At 37.5% G+C, this 18,076-nt stretch overlaps 1 protein-coding gene across 3 annotated transcripts in view; it reads right to left on the reverse strand.

The window, feature by feature from the left end:
* Positions 1–1,046: 1,046 nt before the first annotated feature.
* The window catches only part of GABPA (GA binding protein transcription factor subunit alpha), a 38,676-nt gene continuing 21,646 nt past the window's right edge, over positions 1,047–18,076 (reverse strand). For 2 of the 3 annotated variants that reach the window (XM_074971248.1, XM_074971258.1), the window contains exons 5-10: positions 16,292–16,537; positions 12,401–12,595; positions 11,517–11,573; positions 10,400–10,540; positions 9,106–9,298; positions 1,048–4,195 (exon numbers count right to left, since the gene is read on the reverse strand). In XM_074971248.1, the coding sequence (XP_074827349.1) occupies positions 3,967–4,195; positions 9,106–9,298; positions 10,400–10,540; positions 11,517–11,573; positions 12,401–12,595; positions 16,292–16,537 (1,061 nt within the window). In that variant the 3' untranslated portion in view covers positions 1,048–3,966. Of the gene's footprint in view, positions 4,196–9,105; positions 9,299–10,399; positions 10,541–11,516; positions 11,574–12,400; positions 12,596–16,291; positions 16,538–18,076 lie in introns of all 3 variants that reach the window. The other variant, XM_074971265.1, reaches the window with a different exon arrangement.

Raw genomic sequence — 18,076 nt, forward strand, 5'->3', positions numbered from 1 at the left:
CAGGCCCGATCCTCAGCTGGTGTAAATCAGCATAGTTTGTTGGTTGTGTTGGTACTATGCTGATTTAGAAGATCTAGAGGTATGTTTTAATTAGGATATAGATTTTTCTCCAGATCATACAAAGCTATACAGCATGTAGGTGATGTGTGCCATAAAATATGAAAATCACTGAGGAGCATCCTCTTTAACAAGGCCTTTTACACCTCTGAGGTAATATAAAAATCAGATCCAACACGTTTCACATAGTTACAAAACAAAAGTATAAAGAGAACAATTGGGGCACAGAAAGAGCCATATTAAAAAAAAGGGTTAAGTATTTAAAGTATGGTTGAACTCCAAGGAGTGAGTGCATTAAAAAATTGGCATTGCCAAGTTCTATACTTGTTTCTCAGAAAGTGCCATTGCAGCTTTGCTCAGTTTAAAAGTAAAATATATTTGGCTACTATCATCTGCACAGAAACTCCTGGAATTTAAAAAAGTCAAGCTGTGTTCTTTCTGGCTCGAGTATCACCAACCAGTAATACAGCATACATGCAACAACAAAAATGTAACATATGTAATATTTGCATAAGTAGCATATTTTACATATGTTAACTCAAACTAAAATGAAACTGGCCCTTTTCATATTAATCTGCACACATATATAGAACATCCTTCCATGAAAGATTTCCAGAAAAGGTTCTGCAGTCACATTCTAATTAATTCCATCGTGGATGTATACTGAATCCATCTCATGCTCTTGTAGTTTTGAGGGGTTTGTAGCACAAACAGGAAACGTGTCACAAAACCAAACCTGCTGAAGACAAACTCTGTAGGTTGTAGTTCTAGCACAAGTACAAAGATGTTTTAATATTAAGGTGAAGAAAATCTATTTTGAAGAGAGCTTGAAGCTAATTTTTGCCTCTTTTCTTGTGCTCTCTAGTAGTTGAAGATGAAATTGGGCATACTACTTATCTTTAAAACTAGCTTCTTAAAAAAAGCTGTGGAAGCTATTCTGAAAAACAAAAGAATCATCACCAAAACATAAGCTGTGCAACAGTTTTATTTTTTTTATTTTACTATGTTGACATTTTATGCACAAATATTTTATCAGAGTAAAAATAGAAAATAATTGTTTCATGTAAAATTACCAAAAAAATTCAAAACAAAAGTAATACATAATTATTAGCAGAGTATAAGTGTCTTTATTTAAAGAGTAAAAATGTATGCAAAACCCCTGTTTTACAAAAAATTGGGATTATACTTTTTTTTTCTGGCAGCAACAAAACAATTATATTGACATATAATATTCTACATCCTTTATTTAATTGAAGACATCAAGTTAGTCAGATTTCTCTCTTAGCTACAGGACATTTGACAACAGCCTTATGCTGTTTGAAAAATGCATTGGTCCTTTTTTAATGAAAAGAACATGGTGGAGGAGCAGCAGATCCTACCAGGAAATAAAATGCATATAAACAAACCCAAAAGGGATAATCATATTTACTAAATTAAAGGGCTTCAAAATAATGAGATGTATTTACATGGGAAGTTTTGATGCCATCTTTCCTAATAGTTTTATTTCATTTTGTGTATATTCAAGGGTAAAGCATCAATTTTACTTATTAGCTTTGATATTAATTCATCCTCCATTAGACTGATTTGGTAGGTTACCGTTTTGAACCCTTCCTTTCTCTGCCCACTTGCAGTATTTTAGACCTCTGCTAGAAAGATTGAGCAGTGTTCTAAGAGGCAGTTGCATCACATTTATTAATTAGCTACTTGAATTGTGGCCTGTATTTACAGTGTCATCCTTGTCTTGAACAGAGCTGCACAAATGGAATTCCGGACACAGAAAAAAGTTGTTAGCTACACAACTTGCAGCCTAATATTCCCTTTCATAAGCAAGATAGTGACCTCAACTATTTACATAAGAGATTTCAAATGCTTGATAAATAGTGAAAATGTGCTACAACTGTACTATAACAGTCATACAAGTTAGACATTTGACTTCTGACTGATTTACCCATATCTGTAACTTAAGGATTTGTTAAGGACTAAAAAGGATTTGTGTAGCTTCTTATCATCAAGCTAATACATCGTTCAGAAGCAGCATGCTCACCCTTTTGGCAAATGAGGGAGTGCTTCAGTAATTCAAGAATGGTAAATTAAAAGTCACTGGAGGAATCTGCCAAGAGAAAGCTACAATGGTGGAGATGGCAGCTAGAGAGAATTAATGGTAGATGGCCAAAACGGCATGAGATCCTGAGGCCTACAGGAGGGGCATGGAGATGCCCCTCCACCGAGAAAAATACCTCAGCCCCTAGATGTACCCTTAAAAAATAAACCCTAAAAATATACAAGTCTCACATATTTCCAATTCCTTGAAAGCCAGTTTCTCTTTACTTGTCAACAGCAATAACATAGTGCTCCCACCACTCCGTTTAAGTACATTTTACATTAAGCATCTGTCAGTTTAGCCAGATTCTTGACTTAAAAGTTTTAAGAGTAACTTGACCTTTCAACATGGTACTAAAGATTTTCTCTTATGCAATTATATTTTTACTACTTGTCAAGTGACACCACAGCTTCTGCTGATGGTTTCTTATTTAAAAAAAATCTGCTTGCAAGAACAGCAAAAATGCATGGTAACACAATATTCATACTGTTTAAACAAAGGGGCAAAAAGTAAAAAATGCTCTATTCAGACTAACAGAAGTCTAGCAAGTCATTAATGGAGAAGCTCACAAATCATGGAGACACAGTTTTGTACATATTAACATGTATATGCCTGAATGAAGAAGTATTAATACCAGTCTCTGGATTCAGGATACATTCCAATTATATATATTTCGAAAAATGTATCCAAACCCTTAACTGTGTCCTGCTTAGGTCTCAGGAATGTGTAGTTTTGTTTCTGAGGCCTTAAAACATTATCTGAAGTTTGGAAAGAAACTAATTTTAAATAAGAAACTATATTTTTTCATATTTTAATAGGAAAAACTGTACAATAATCTGGAAGTCAAACTTCAGATTTTTATAAACTTATTTGCAACTCATTTTGTTTCTAAACAGAAAAGGACTGCTGAATGTGATTAACTTAAGTCTTCAGTTCATCAAGATCAACTAAGTGCAGGTATAAGGAGTATTGGCTAATATACTCTGCAGCGTAGAGTAATAAAAACTTCTTTTTGGGTGAGGGATACCTTTTCAAGTTTTTAATCACCTGACAGGAAAAACAGGAAAATCTTTATTAATTTTCTTTTGCTGAGTAGCCAGCATAACATTTTTCAGAAGTTAAGAACTTGCCCTAGTATACGTATGTTAGCTACACATTACAATGAAATACTCATAATTGGCTTTTGATCTAAGCCAGACTTAAATATGGATCTCTTTCTTCAGCACTGATCTTGAGTTTAGTCTATTCTTAGTTTTCTTTGCTTATAAACAGAGAAATTGTCTTAAGGACTTGATGCTTTCTATTATTTTTTAATGTGTCTGTTCTTTCTGCTCTGCTTGATTAGATGAGATTAACAGGCATGTTTAAGGGCAGCTCCTGCTTTAACTGTGTAAGCATCCAATTCCATTTTGTAGTTCAATAAAGAATAAAAAATATCAGAAAGGGCTGAATTTAAACTATTGACCAGTCTGTTTCCTGTAAATGCTTCACTTTTCTTAAAATGCTGCAAAAAATATTTTGTAGGGCTGGACATACAACATGAACCAGTTCAGCTTTCCTCACCAATTTCAGCAGACTACATGACACAGTGGGTCTGTCTTCATATTGAAGAAGGTGTGGTGATCCCTTAACATAGCATATATTTCAGTGTGTTAAAGATCCGAATTTATGGGAGTCTCAGTTCTTTGTAGAAAATCATGCATCATATTGTACTGTCAAGGAATAAAAAGAAGTTTCCGATTCTGATAAAGATAACTGCTCTGGGTATATAAGAAAGGCCTCAGGCTCCCACTTTCAGGTCCTTATGCTTAATTGTCTTTCTCAGTTTGCAGGGATGCTGTAGCTAGTGCTACTGCTGTGACTGGCTGTGCAATGCCATGGAGTTGCATCTTTGCCAGTTTCTTTTGCTCACACTCTGTGACCAACCGGTTCAGCTCTGCTGCACTATAGCCAATGAGAGTTTTCAAGTCACAGACAAATTTGTACACAAACCTCTTGCCTTGTACTTTGCAGATCATATCGCCATCATAGTAATACCTTAAATGAGAAAAAGAAAAAAAAAATCAGTGCAAAGTAACAGAGCAATATTCAGTGTACGAAGCCTGCCCACCCACCTGCCCACCCAATGATCACCCTGGAGGATACTGTGGTGCTAAAGGGTAGGATCTTTTTCTCATTGTAAGATCTTGATAAAGATTTATTTTATTCACCAACATAAAAATAGACCTCTTCTCTCTTGGGCTCTCCCGTTGACTGAGCATGTCTTCACTAGACCCGCTAAATCTATTGCGGCAGCATCAATTTAGCTCTATAGTGAAGACCAGCCCAAGGATAAAGGAAGATTTATCCATTTCACTGCAGATAACATTGATACAAACGAGTGTACACTTAACTGGCAAAACACGTTTCTTGCCACGCAGTATGCAGCGTGGCAGAGAGGACCTACAGGACACTGAGCCAACAAGTCAGGCTACTTTAAATGTTCCAGGTGCAATTAACACCATCTTTCCTACTAATATCACAGAAGGTACAACAGAACCAAAATTCATTGAGGATGTCCTAGAAGAAAGATTTAATGGACACAAATGGCTGCCAAATGACTTTGAAAGCTCAAGCACATGAGATAACATTTTTCCTCAAATGTCAATTTGAAAATCCAAAATCTGGCTGGACAAGTTTTAATGAAAAGCGCGATAACAATAATTCCTCATTAACTAAATATGGTTACATGCTTAGTGTTCAGTCCCCAAACTCATGAAGTTGATATACTGAGTACTGTTGTGAAAAGACTTGCTTCTGTTGAAGATAATGTGTGATTTGTGCATGTAATCAGGAGTGTTTATCAAGCACTCTTCCCTGGTCTGAGGCACTAAAATGGATTGTGCCAAAATATAAGGATATCCTGATTCCGTTCTTAGGAAGTCTGCACATATCAACGAACTTTCTAAAAGTGCTGGGCACTTCAGCATATTCAGGATTCTGGATTGTCGAGTGTGTGTACTGAAAGTGGAATTTTAGGCAGACAAATGAGAGAGCGTGTAATTGCTGGTAAAATTTATGCAAAAGCCACTCATGCTCACAAGACAGCTCTACAAATAATATGGCCACTGTTATTACCAAATAACTTCTGAGCTAGCTACAGAAACTTGACAAGAAACTTAGAGAAAAACCCCTGCAAGATTACAATAACTAAGGTGTCTGTTCTGTCATCTGCCAGTTTTCATGACCATATAGCATCACTTGTGCTAAGCAGCATGGAAAGCCATCCCAATTTCCAGTCCTGGTGGCAGTACATAGATATGGTGTGTATCCTCCTATTCGTCAACCGAGTTCAACAGAATGGAACTTGGGAGCTTTACCTGTATGCTTTCAAAAAAATGCTTCTGTTCTCTCACTGGTATGATCACACAAATTATGCTTGATGAGCACCTGTGTACTCAGCAGAAATGAACCGGCTCCCTCTGGAGATAATTTAAAAGTTACATATGGGCAACTGAGTTTTGAAAGATTCCAACCACAGATTCAATCAGGTAGATCCGGACCACTTCCAAGGGTAGGTCAATGCCACTTGTAAAAGAGAAGGAATTTTAGATATCACAAGATCAGCCCCAGCACTCAGTAGAGGGGCTCTCTCCTATAATCTATGTGCCCAAATTACAGCCCAAACCAGAAAATTATTTAGTTTTGGACTTGATGACCATTCGACTTGCATTGAATCCACAGCAGCATGAAAGAACCATGATCATGTTGATGAAAATAAAGTGTTAATGACATTTCAAAGGTTCAAATTATTCACTAGTGAGCCAGTCTCCAACACACTACAAAACATTGCAATGAAGGATTTGGCTACAGAAATGAATCAGGAAGCTCTGCTGAATGCAGAAATACATGAACAGGAGCAACTGAGTACCTTTGTTCAGAAAAGGCTTATGATGCTAAAGGAGCAAAGTGTCCATATCAAGTTCCGTGACCTGAAAAAGACAAGGTGTCGGAAGCTTTTCTCCCTCTATACAGTTGGGGGAAAAAAAGCAAAGCAAAGACAAGGTAGTCAAAATAAAGGCTGATTGTCTCACACCACAGCACATCATTACTGCTATAATGCAGGAAGGATGGTGGATATGCACAAAATATTGCGTCATGACTTAATGCCAATTCCACTTGTTCTTTCTGAGGTAAAGGGTATCTTACCATTGGAAATAAGTCTGCTATGATAGGTGTTTTAACCAGGGACATCTCTTGTCCTCATGAGATAACACTTGATAGTACATCCTGTCTGATGATTCCTGGCAAGCACGTGTAACAGCAATGGAAACACCTCTTCCACGCACCTTTGGTGACCTTGCAACATTTTTGTCAAGTCAGTTCTTCATTCTGGACAGCTTTTCAGCAGGACTGATGTAACATTTAACAGATTCACACCAGATTCTATTAAGGTATGATACAACAGATGCATTCAAAAGCTTGTAGGCCAATTCAGAAAATCATATGAGAACAGACCTGTTCCACTACCCAGCAGCTGGCCAGACTTCTTGGCCCACTCAGAAAATAAGGCTGGATCTGGCTTGCTTCTTCTATGACAAACTCCTAACCAATGCTCCACAAAACAATTGTCCTATCCGAAGGCTTTAAAGAAGACAGTACAGTTAAATCATCAACCTAACTGTAGACATAAGTGAGTTACGAACTGACCTCAAAGAGGCAGACGCTTGGTTTGTACAACACTGCATGCACACAGATGCGGACTGTGTTGTTGTGTCAGCATTGATGTTTTTCTTTTGTTAATGGCACACTATGAGAAAATGCCTCACAGCAATTTGTGATGAAGGCTCCAACACCCCCCCTCCCCCCAGATAAATTCCTGTGCATATTATTCAAGAGAAGTTTCTGCCTGTATTTCCACAAGCAGATATAAAAACAATACTTTCTTTCCAGGCACTGACAGGTTTCGATACAGTTTCCCATATTGCTGGGCACAAGCAAGAAAACAGCTCGGACAATATTTATGGAGAAAGATGGATTCCTAAGAAACTTAGGGAAGGATGATCTATAGAATGAAAATCATTTCAGCAGAAAAGTTCATCTGCAACATGAACAATTTACTTAAAGAGGAGAGCTGCAACAAGTTCTCAAAGCATCGATCACTAGAGGACTGACCCCAACAAATGATGCATTGCGCTACCACATCCAAAAAAGCCTGACTTTGCCTGCCTCCACATCGTGGCTTGAAACTCCTACAATCCCACACTGCCCTTACGAGAGAACATGAACTGGGCCAAATACAATGGAGAACTGATACCTAAGCTAATGTCACTAGAGCCAATCCCCCATAACTATGCAGAAATTGTTATCTATGGATGTGTCAAAGGATGCCTATCAATACTGGAGCTGCAGAAATGCCACAATGGCACGCACTGGGCCTGTTAACGCAAGGGGTGTGTTCATACATATAGGACCCGTTAAATTATACCTGTTTAAACAATGTGCAGGACATACAGTAACTGTTTGTAATGGATTTAAAAGATAGATATTTACTAATTTTTCAAATTTTACTTAAATTTTGTACTCCAAATTAGAAGGTGAAATATTCAAAGTTCAGCTTAGTAATTATTTTTTTAAAACAGATTCAGTACATTTAAATCATGAAAGATAACTTGTTCACCTACCTTTCCCAAAAATGCCTCCTATATCTTATTTTATAGAAAATGTGCCTAATCTATTCTATTGACAATGTTTTCAGTGGCATAAAATCTATTACTTTGTTAACTCTGAAAAAATGTTTTAATGAAAAGTTATTGTGCACTTTCTTTTAAATACAGGACAGAATTTGCTAAAGTAGCAGTCTAAAGTTATGGCCCTAAGCCCATATATTTAGGTACCTAAATGTTTTTGTAAATCCGACCCTTAACATGATTTGGGAGCACAATACCCACTGACTTCAAACTACAAAACCCAGATGAAGGAAAATAGCTTAGCTGAAGCATTTCAGTTTTCTTGACTTGTGAAAGTTCATCATATCAGATGGTGATGCTGGCTGCAAACAAAGCAGGAGCTATTTTCTTATCAATTGTGAGTCTGAGTTTGTGTTGTTCTCACAGTAAGGATGCTAATGAGGTCCTGGACTTGTCTTTTTCAGCCCATATGAGCATTTTAAGTATGATACTTAATAGGGAAAAAAAATCTATGTAAAATCTGAAATTCTGCTAATAGTTTGGCATGTGGCAAATCTCCAAAAAGGGCCATAATTTTGGAGCTTAATGTACCCACCCTACACACATGATTTGAAAGCTTATTTTATGTGCAATTAGATGAAGTATGATGTGGAGCTGCCAAATGGTGCTGTAAGCCTGTAGGTGAGGTGAAACAATGGTACTCAAAATGTGATAGTGTCATTTTTTGCACAGTTCCAGAAACACTGCGGGTTTTTTTTTTTTTTTTTTTTTTTACACTGTGTAAGTTAATTTCAATACCTTAATGTGGTATTTATTGGTCAAAGCTACCAAATGAAATTTGTATTAAAAGATTTTTAATGGAAAAGTTCTCTCTGCCCCGAGAAATGATGAAGTTGCTTAGCATGTGGAAAAAATGGCAAGAGCATTATACATACCCTACACGCCACTGCCAGTGAGATGCAGTGTAGACATACATCTTAAATTTTGTAACTAAAGCTGTTTCAGTGACTATTTCCCCAAGAAATTGTTAAACATATTATCCAAAGATTATCAATCATAGCATTTTCCATTTGTTTTCTAAAGGCAACCACTCATACATCCAATGACCCATCCTGCTCAGCTGATGAGAATGGCAACAGAAGGTGGCATGGCGGTCCATACCTGTGTTTTTTTAACTGATGTGCAATCACAAAAGACCATATGTAACTGGCAGAATACTACAGTTAGAGAAAAGTATACAACCATTTCATGAAATAATTTAGTTGTAGAGCTTCTTACCGTAGAGCACGACTAAGCTTCTCATAGTTCATGGTGGGTTTATTTTTACGTTGTCCCCATTTCTGTGCAACCAGCTCAGGTTGATTCAGTTTAAATTCCCCTTCATCGCCAACCCAAGAAATACAGTCTCGAGCATCTTTGTCAGTAAGAAGTTCTAGCAAAAACTGCCATAGCTGAATCTGGCCATTGTTTCCTATTGAGATAAAAGGTCATTAAAGATAAACAGAAGTTATTTTCTACAGAGCTGAAGTTATTTTAAGAATTCATAAACTTCAGTTTAGGACAGCTCAATATCTATGTTATACCGTGGCCAAGATTGTAAGTTAGATTCTAAGTGCACGTTTAGGCACTTAAACAGTTGACTTGATCTTTCAAAAGTGCAGCACACCCAGAAGCTCTCACTGAAGTCTTGGCCTAGAAGCCTAGTTCTAGGTTCCTATTTTTGAAAATCTTGACTAGTGTCACAAGGCACTTTGCAGAGCGTGTCAATCAAGCAAAACTTAAATGTGGTTTTGAGGTGAGATTTGTTTTTTTGGAGACAGATGAAGTAGCAAATCCTAACTGAGGGGAAGGGACAGAAAGGAAAGCAATACTGGAGGACAGAAGCAAGGTAACAGGGAAACTGATACAAAGAGTTTGGATGAAGAAAATCTAAGGAGAATTCTGAAATTAAATTGTATAGCTAACGTGCAGTTTTCCTAAAAGTGCCTTCACTTCAAACTACAAAACCCAGATGAAGGAAAATAGCTTAGTTGAAGCATTTCAGTTTTCTTGACTTGTGAAAGTTCAACATATCAGATGGTGATGCCTTCACTTCATAGGGATTAGCAGGTCTCCAACTGGTGAAGTTACCAGCAGAGTAAGAAGGAAAACTGAACAAACAGTATGCAAAGTGCCAGGTTAGAATTCTGGAACATATTTGCCAATCCCTGCTTCCTTCCCGAATGATGCAGTCAGGAGGAGAAAAAACCTGAGCAAATGGCATTGAGTGGGAGGAAGGGGGGCACGTTTAAGACAACGGTCAACCTTGTGTTTGTCTCATCTACAAGATAGCACTTCCATCAACGTAGTACTAACATAGTACTAACTCAAAAGGTCTGAGGGCTACATACTGTACCAGCACTTCCTGTCGCACCTGGATTTTCCCTACAGGCCTCATATCCAAGTAAGCAGCCCTTAGAAAATTTGGCAAAATCATATCTGTAAGGGATATGGCTGTATTCTGCAAATTCACCATGTGATTTAACTGTTAAATATTTACAACATTTACATTAAAATAAAATTGAGAAAATACCTGTTCTGTTCCCAGGTGAACTTCTGTCTTCTCCTGAGATTCTTGGTGCTCTTTGTACTTTAGCTGCCTTTGCACTGCTGTTTATTACTTTAATGGTGGTTGGGGTAGCAGGCTGTACAGATGCTGGAATAATTTGCACAGCTGTGAAAGAGCAAACATTGGAGAACAATAATTATAACTTGTTGGTACAAAGCCTGATGCATGCATGCGAGAGAATACACACACACACACACACACACACACACACACAGTAGAACCTTAGAGTTACAAACATCTCGGGAACGGAGGTTGTTTGGAACTCTGAACAAAATGTTATGGTTGTTCTTTCAAAAATTTGCAACTAAACACTGACTTAACACAGCTTTGAAACTTTACTATCCAGAAGAGAAATGCTGCTTTTAACTATCTTAATTTAAATGAAACAAGCACAAAAACAGTTTCCTTACCGTGTCAAGTCTTCTTTTTTTTTTTAAATTCCCCCCCTTTTTTAGTAGTTTACATTTAACATATTACTGTACGGTATTTGCTTTTTTTTTTTGGTCTCTATTGCCTGACTACGTTCTTCCGGTTCCAAATGAGGTGTGTGGTTGACCAGTCAGTTCGTAACTTTGGTGTTCATAACTCTGAGGTTCTAGCGTGTGTGTGTACATCAATATTAAAATTCAAAATATTTCCCCTCCAAAGAGCTACATGGATATTCATAAACCTACACCTTCAGAATAATTTTAAATGTTGCTACCATTTAAAATGGAATTGGTGTTAGCATTGCAGTAGATATGCTACTTTTTTTTAAATACAGAACTGATTTCTGATATATGTTCACCAAGAATGCAGTTCTGAACAGCTGATATTATAAATATTTCACTTGTGTCACATTATGGTGCAGAATAATGGTAAAGTCAATTGATCATTATAATAAAGTTAGAAATTCAAAATTCTGATTAAATTAAACTCTCAAAGTGGCTAAAAAATTAAAGCTTTGCTTTCAAGTTGAAAAACATGCAAAAGATGTGTTATTTCTCTGTGGCTTTTCTGACTTTTTGGTAGCATGAGTGCTGAACCCACATTTCTAGTTGACAAACACCTGTCTTAATAATTTACTGGCATGACTACTCACGCTGATCAATAGTAACTGTTGCTATTTCTCCAGAGTGTTCTTGGCTAGCCAATACATCTGCCAAGTAAAAGAAAAATATTTTAAATCTTTATTCAAATCCTTACCCTCATAAGTCAACTGAATGCCAAATGGATTTATAACCGAGAAAACAAGAAAGGAATGCAGAGAAACAACATAAAGGTTGTAGAGTGTAATAAAGATGATGACTTTTAAGAGTAAATATGTAACACCACGTGAAAGAAGTATGCACAACCTTTTTTATGTCCTTCTGGGCATCTGGGGTGGCACTTTATTTTCACGAATGTACTTTTAGAATACTACACATGCTTTTTTTTTTAGCGTTTACCCACACAAACTTTCTATTTTGCTTATATGATGTACTTTTTTCAGTGTCACAGACAGAAAATCAGCCTACCTAATTGTATCTAAACATTGAATACACAATAGATTAGCTGCAGTGTATATGGGCTAAAGAATTAGCTTAGTAACTTTCACATTTATGTGAGACTGCAACATAGTAAACAGCACTTGACATTTAATTATAAGACTGTCAAATCAGAAGATGAACCAAAGCTAATAATAAAAACATAAATCAGGAATTTTCAGGTATGTTGCAAGAGCCATACCTCTTATACCTTACTTCCTGTATTAGATTAACAGTAATAAAATTTGAGGAAAGATGGGCCAACCAGATTTAAAATATAGACGTTTCTTTCATAACAGCAAGTACTCTCATTATAACATATTCCCTTATCTTGTATTTGACACCCTCCCTTTCACTGCTAATGGAAAGTGGGAAAATAACCTGGACTGTTCACAACTGTCTTTATCTTTCCACAGAAAAAAAACAGTAACTAAATCAGTCATTGAGAAAGCTCACATACATTTTCGAAGAAGCTCCAGGTGGCTCCAAAGGATTTCTCCCCGAGGGACCCTCTGGAAGAAGTCCTCTTGATTGAGGCTACATAACTCTCGGCCTGGAATACTAAGAGTATTGAGGTCTATGTCAGTCATGCTGAACTCCTTCATCACCCATACCACCCAGTGGAGTACTTGGTCTGTTGACCACTGTACAGGGTCTAGGAAAAAAGAAGAAGAATATATTAAACAACTGATAACTGTAAAAGGTGCGTCACCCTGTCCATTTTAGACACTACAGAACTATTCCCTATAGTGACTAACAATAAAAAGAACCAGAGAAAAAACACTGTCCCATGTGATTGAAACAAGTATGACTGAAAAGTCATATGAATGAGTTGTTAAATCTTTTTCTTCTTTTAAAAAGAGCTAATTCTTAAGTTTTAGCAACAAAGCCTGGTCATGCCACAAACATTCTTTGCAGAGAAACAAAAAGGGAAGATAGTAGGTGTGGAAAGCCACAACACAAATGAAATTTTGATTCTCAAAATGCCACTACAAAACTATTCCTATGGACTTGCTAATTTGCTTTCTATGGCTTTGCCTGAGACAGTGCAGTATCTGGAGTGCTATGCAAGCCTCTAACTTGGATCACCATTTCTTTTCGCCATCTCGGAAAATTTCTGAGCCCTCTATTGCTCTCTCTACCAATTTTTTTGTTTCATTCCTTCCAATATGAATCATTAGCCTTCCCTATGTTGGGATGGAATACCCTTCCCCAACCAAGATCTAGGTCAGTAACACTGTGTGTGCAACCAGCGAGGAGCTGAGGATATTGGTGGCTAGTGAGAGTTCTAAGCAACGTCATTAAGCTTCCTAACCTTTCTGGGAGAAGGATGAATAGTTTTGGGTTTTTTTGCCTTGTTGTAACTAGGCCAACTGGGTGAACAGTTAGAACAGATGGCTGTCAAAAATTGTTTCACGTGCAGGGTCAATTTTTTTTTCCTGTTACTATTGTCATATCCTGTAAGTTCTTTAGGCTAACACTATACTCCATAATAATGCTTCTGTGAGCACAGCATAACTCTGGAATCTACATTGGGACACGAGAGCCGTTTATCCTCCAAACCCCAAGAGAGCTCTGGGAAGCCCTAACAAAAAACAGCTTGGCATCATGGATCGACACAGATATAGTTTCTGTGATTTTCTGAACAGAATGGATCAGGAAAGTTCTCTCCTCATTCCCTCATCTAGGAAAAAGATGTATCTAGAGCTGTATCTTATCTGGTTTCTTGAGGGGCTTTTGAGTTTCATGGCTGAGACAAACATGCTTTAGCAGTGACTTCCACTGGTCATGAAACTCTCCCCGACAGGGTCTGGATCTTGTACTTGGTCAGCAGAAACCTCTCACTTCAGCAGTTCTGAACCTGGGACCACTGGCACATCCACCAAAATGCAAGAAGAATAGGCAGTGCCAGAGTTTTAAAAATCTCGTATTAAAGAGCTAACTTTGCATTTGCAGCACACTAGTCCCCGGAAATAGTAAAAGAAATATGAGAATGTTCTTGGTTAAGACTTAGCTCCCAAGAAATATTCTAGAGCTGGGGAGGCCCAAGGAATGGTGGTGCGAGTTCTCATCATAGCTCCTGGAAGTCACAAAGAACCTCCTCTGCGCCAGACAGTGAGCTTCTTGTTTCTTAAAACAGCTAAGTAAGCTGTCTGCCAAAACACCAAAAATTATCTACTTCTGTTGTTGCCTTGTCTCCTGAAATAACTTTGACTTCTCATAGTGAAAATACAATGCACTTAAGGTCCCTCTTGGTAAACTGCGGCTCCAAAAAGCAGCTGGGGGCATTTTTCCTTTGATTTAGCATTTTCTGATTGTTCCATGCTTCCAGCAAAAAATAGCCTAAAGGAGAAAACGACAGCTAGAAACAGCTGTGGAGGACACCTTGTATGTTTCTCTGAGACAAGAATGAAACTGAAGAAACAGAAGAGAGACGTTAAAGGGTGGAAAATTCCTGGATGGTGGTTAGTTGTTAGTTTACTAGTCAGAACAAATAATGGGAAGGAATAGAGTCTGCAATATCACTACAAAACAGGGTTTGATTTTACTCCAAGCTACAGGTTTCAGAGTAGCAGCCATGCTAGTCCGTATCCACAAAAAGAACAGGAGTACTTGTGGCACCTTGGAGACTAACAAATTTATTCACTCCAAGCTACAACTCTCACTGTCTGTTGCAAAGTGCTCTGGATTCTCAAAAGAGGCAAGTGATTTCAGAAAGCCTTGATGAAGCTGAAAAACAACTCCCAGCAGAAATGCAATTTTTACACATTTATAGAAAGGTCAGGCAAAATGAAATCTCATCTTTGGGGAATCAGACAAAAATTCATTTAAAAAATTCCAGGCATATATTATAAAGCACCAACAATACATTCAGAATACAAAAGGTCCTCAAGTGCCTCCTTTCTCTCCAATTCCATGAAGTCAGGAAAATCTGATATGGTATTTAAAAGCTATCCTTTTTGGCATTCACTTGATTAAGACATTTCTACTACCAAGAGGAGAATTCCAAAATGTCTATACTTGGGTTTTGTCATAAAAGAGGCCAATTTTTGTTTTCTAGAAAATTCTCACCTACATAATGGAAAATAATTGTAAACCTTTGAAATTATAATGGTGTCACATTCACAATGCTGATTTTCTTCTTTGAGAAAGCAAAGTTTTAATACTAACAAATCTATAAAGTTGATTTACAACAGTTTATTTAACATTAGATGTTTTTAGTATTATGTTGAAGAGTGTAACTTTTCTTCTTGCATTATGGATGGCATGCTGTGAAATTTCAAGAGATATTCACATGAATATCCCTAAGCTTTTTGTATCAAACCCTCAGTTAACAAGATATCTAGCACAATGAAAGTGAATTCAGAAATGCTTGTATGTCAAAGGGATCAACAAAGCAAAGCAAATCAGAAGCCATTGCTTCAGTTATTTCTCTGAGAATCTGTTAAGACTATCAGCCAATTTAATACCTTGTTCCCTTGTAAATACCTGAGACTGAATTTAACTTTTTCCAACTACTAAAACCAAACAATGGCAAGAAAAGGCAAACAATCTGAAACTGTTGTAATGTGTTTTGTACCATCTAGGGTTATCACTTGGGCTTCCTCAACAAGGGGGAAAAAAAAAAGGGGGGGGCAAGTTTATGGGAGTTTGTTTACATATTACAGGTTGATTTAGTGATATCACTGGAGAGTACATTACAATGATTTAGCGCAGTTAATTTTCACCTGGAGAGTCCAGGGTTCAAGTGTGGCATAGGTCTCACACAAAAAGTTTCAATTTAGCTCCCAGAACACATTTACAGACATTCCAGATTCTATAATGCTAGAACAATTAGTCTTTTCCATGGTGACCCTCTTTTGAAAAGATTATTGAAGTTTAAAAATTAGGTACTTTAAGTACTTGAATCCAAGTGTGGCTTTTCATACAAATCTGATACTGCTTGGTGCTCCGCATCCTCCACTACTACTGTCTTTAATGAGCCCTGAAGAGAGTCAGGAACCCCAGAGAACTGGACCCAAGGTCAAATTCATACACAAACAGCTTGATCTTCCAGTACACATATTTTAAAACTACTTTATGCAATAGACCAGGGGAAAACACAAATCTGTAATATAAGTAAGCTGTGGAGGAAACCTACCCTCTTCTACCAAGGAACTATCAGCCATGGTTCCACCTCCACTTTACTTACTCTATCAAGCTATTTGTACTGCACTCCTCACCATAGCATATGAAATCTCATCATAGTATCTGAGCACTTTAATAAATATTGTCTCTTATACAATACCCAATATCAAATAATTCTCAATTATTAAAAACATACAAACTACTCAACATCGTGTTTTATTACCATAGGGTATTCCAAGGCGTTCTTGCTCCTTTCTGTAGCCTTCCAGTGCTGCAGCCCATCGAGTCACTTGCTCAGAAGTTTCATCTGATATTGTTGTAATGTGTTTTGTTCCATCTAGAGTTATCACTTGGGCTTCCTCAACAAGGTGAGCTTCAGCTTCAGCATGGTGGGCATCCGGATCGATAACTACCTCCACAGTTTCTACAGGCTTTACAATTTCAAGGATGTTTAACTTGGGCTCTATTCCTAGATATGGATGAAAATACAGTAAGGTAAAATACATTATTTTTGAGCACTGCAAAAGCATTACTCGTTTCATTTAAATCTCACCAAACATACTGTTACTACATGCTGAGAATCAGATACAGAAGACACCAGATGCATTCACGGTTAGCATCACATTTTCAGAATGATTCATATGACTCAACACTATCAAGGATAGTAGACTCAAGGTGATATTTCTTCTCACCCTTCATTTAAGAATACACTTATAATTTAGTAAAGTGAACATACAAATAATTATGCCCCTTCACCCCACAATCCCATGTGTTTCAAATTCAGTTTTTATATATACCCACAAACACATTCAACTGGCAGCTCCATATGCATACCTAAGGAACTATTACACTTGTCCTATGAAGGAAATATAGTAGGTCCAAAAATAGGTATTACTTTCAGTCTTCAAAAGTGGTTACTTTTAAAGTGTCTTTGAAATTATTACACACGCTTTGGTTAGCATCACTTTAAGATGCCCTGTAAGGTACACCTACATTGCAATAAAAGACCTGTAGCATGGCTGCAGCTGACCTGGGTCAGATGACTTAGGGTCACAGGGCTCAGGCTATGGGGTTAAAAATTGCAGTGCAGATGTTCAAGCTCAGGCTGGAGCCCAAATCCTGAGGGGGGGGGGGTGTCCTCAAAGCCCAGGCTCCAGTCAAGCCCTACAAACCCAAATCAATTAACCCTGGCTCTGTGACTTGGATTTTTACTGCAGTATAGACATACTCTTAAAGAGGCAATGTGGTTTAGTGGATCAGACGACTGGAAACCAGAATGCTCAGGTTCTAAATCCAGCTTTACCAGCAATTTGTTCTGTGGCTCTGGGTCAGTCCCTACCTTTTCCACCTGAGTTTCTCTATCTGTAAAATGGGTTAAGTAGTATTTATCTATTCTGCAGGGGTGTTATGAGGATTAATGTTTATAAAGCAGTTTGAAGTGCTACATAAATCATTAGTATGATTATAAAATAACTCAGACCTTTACTTTGTTCCAAGAAATCTTATAGTCATTCTTAACTCCAAACTTCTGCTCTCATTTGTCTCCCTTGTAAGTAAGCCTACCTATCAATACCTCCTGGATACTGCCAGATTTCATTCCTTACCCTTCTCCAACATTACCTTGATGCCCTCTTTATGTGTCATCTTAAGTTTACATTTTTAAGGGTCCACAATTCAAAACCAGACCAAGAAGTTCCAGGAAGCAAGGTCATACAACCGGTTTTCCATCAAACTCCAAATCCACTCAAAATTTCTATCCCCATCTTCTAAGTTCTCCATGAAGTCACTCTACTATCCTATTTTATCATCATCTACTCCTATTCGACCTCTCTCTCTAGATACACACACTTAGGCAGTGTCTAAATCTTGCTGCTTTTTCCTGTGTAACACCTTGAGATCTGGTTTGTTCTCTCTGACCACATACCTAAAAGGTTAATCTAGGCCCTGATTACTGCAGCCTCCTCTGTGGCCTTGTTAAATGCTATCTTGCCCAATTTATATCCATTCA

This window comes from Natator depressus, chromosome 1, assembly GCF_965152275.1.
Source record: "Natator depressus isolate rNatDep1 chromosome 1, rNatDep2.hap1, whole genome shotgun sequence".
In the NCBI taxonomy this organism is placed as follows: Eukaryota; Metazoa; Chordata; order Testudines; family Cheloniidae; genus Natator; species Natator depressus.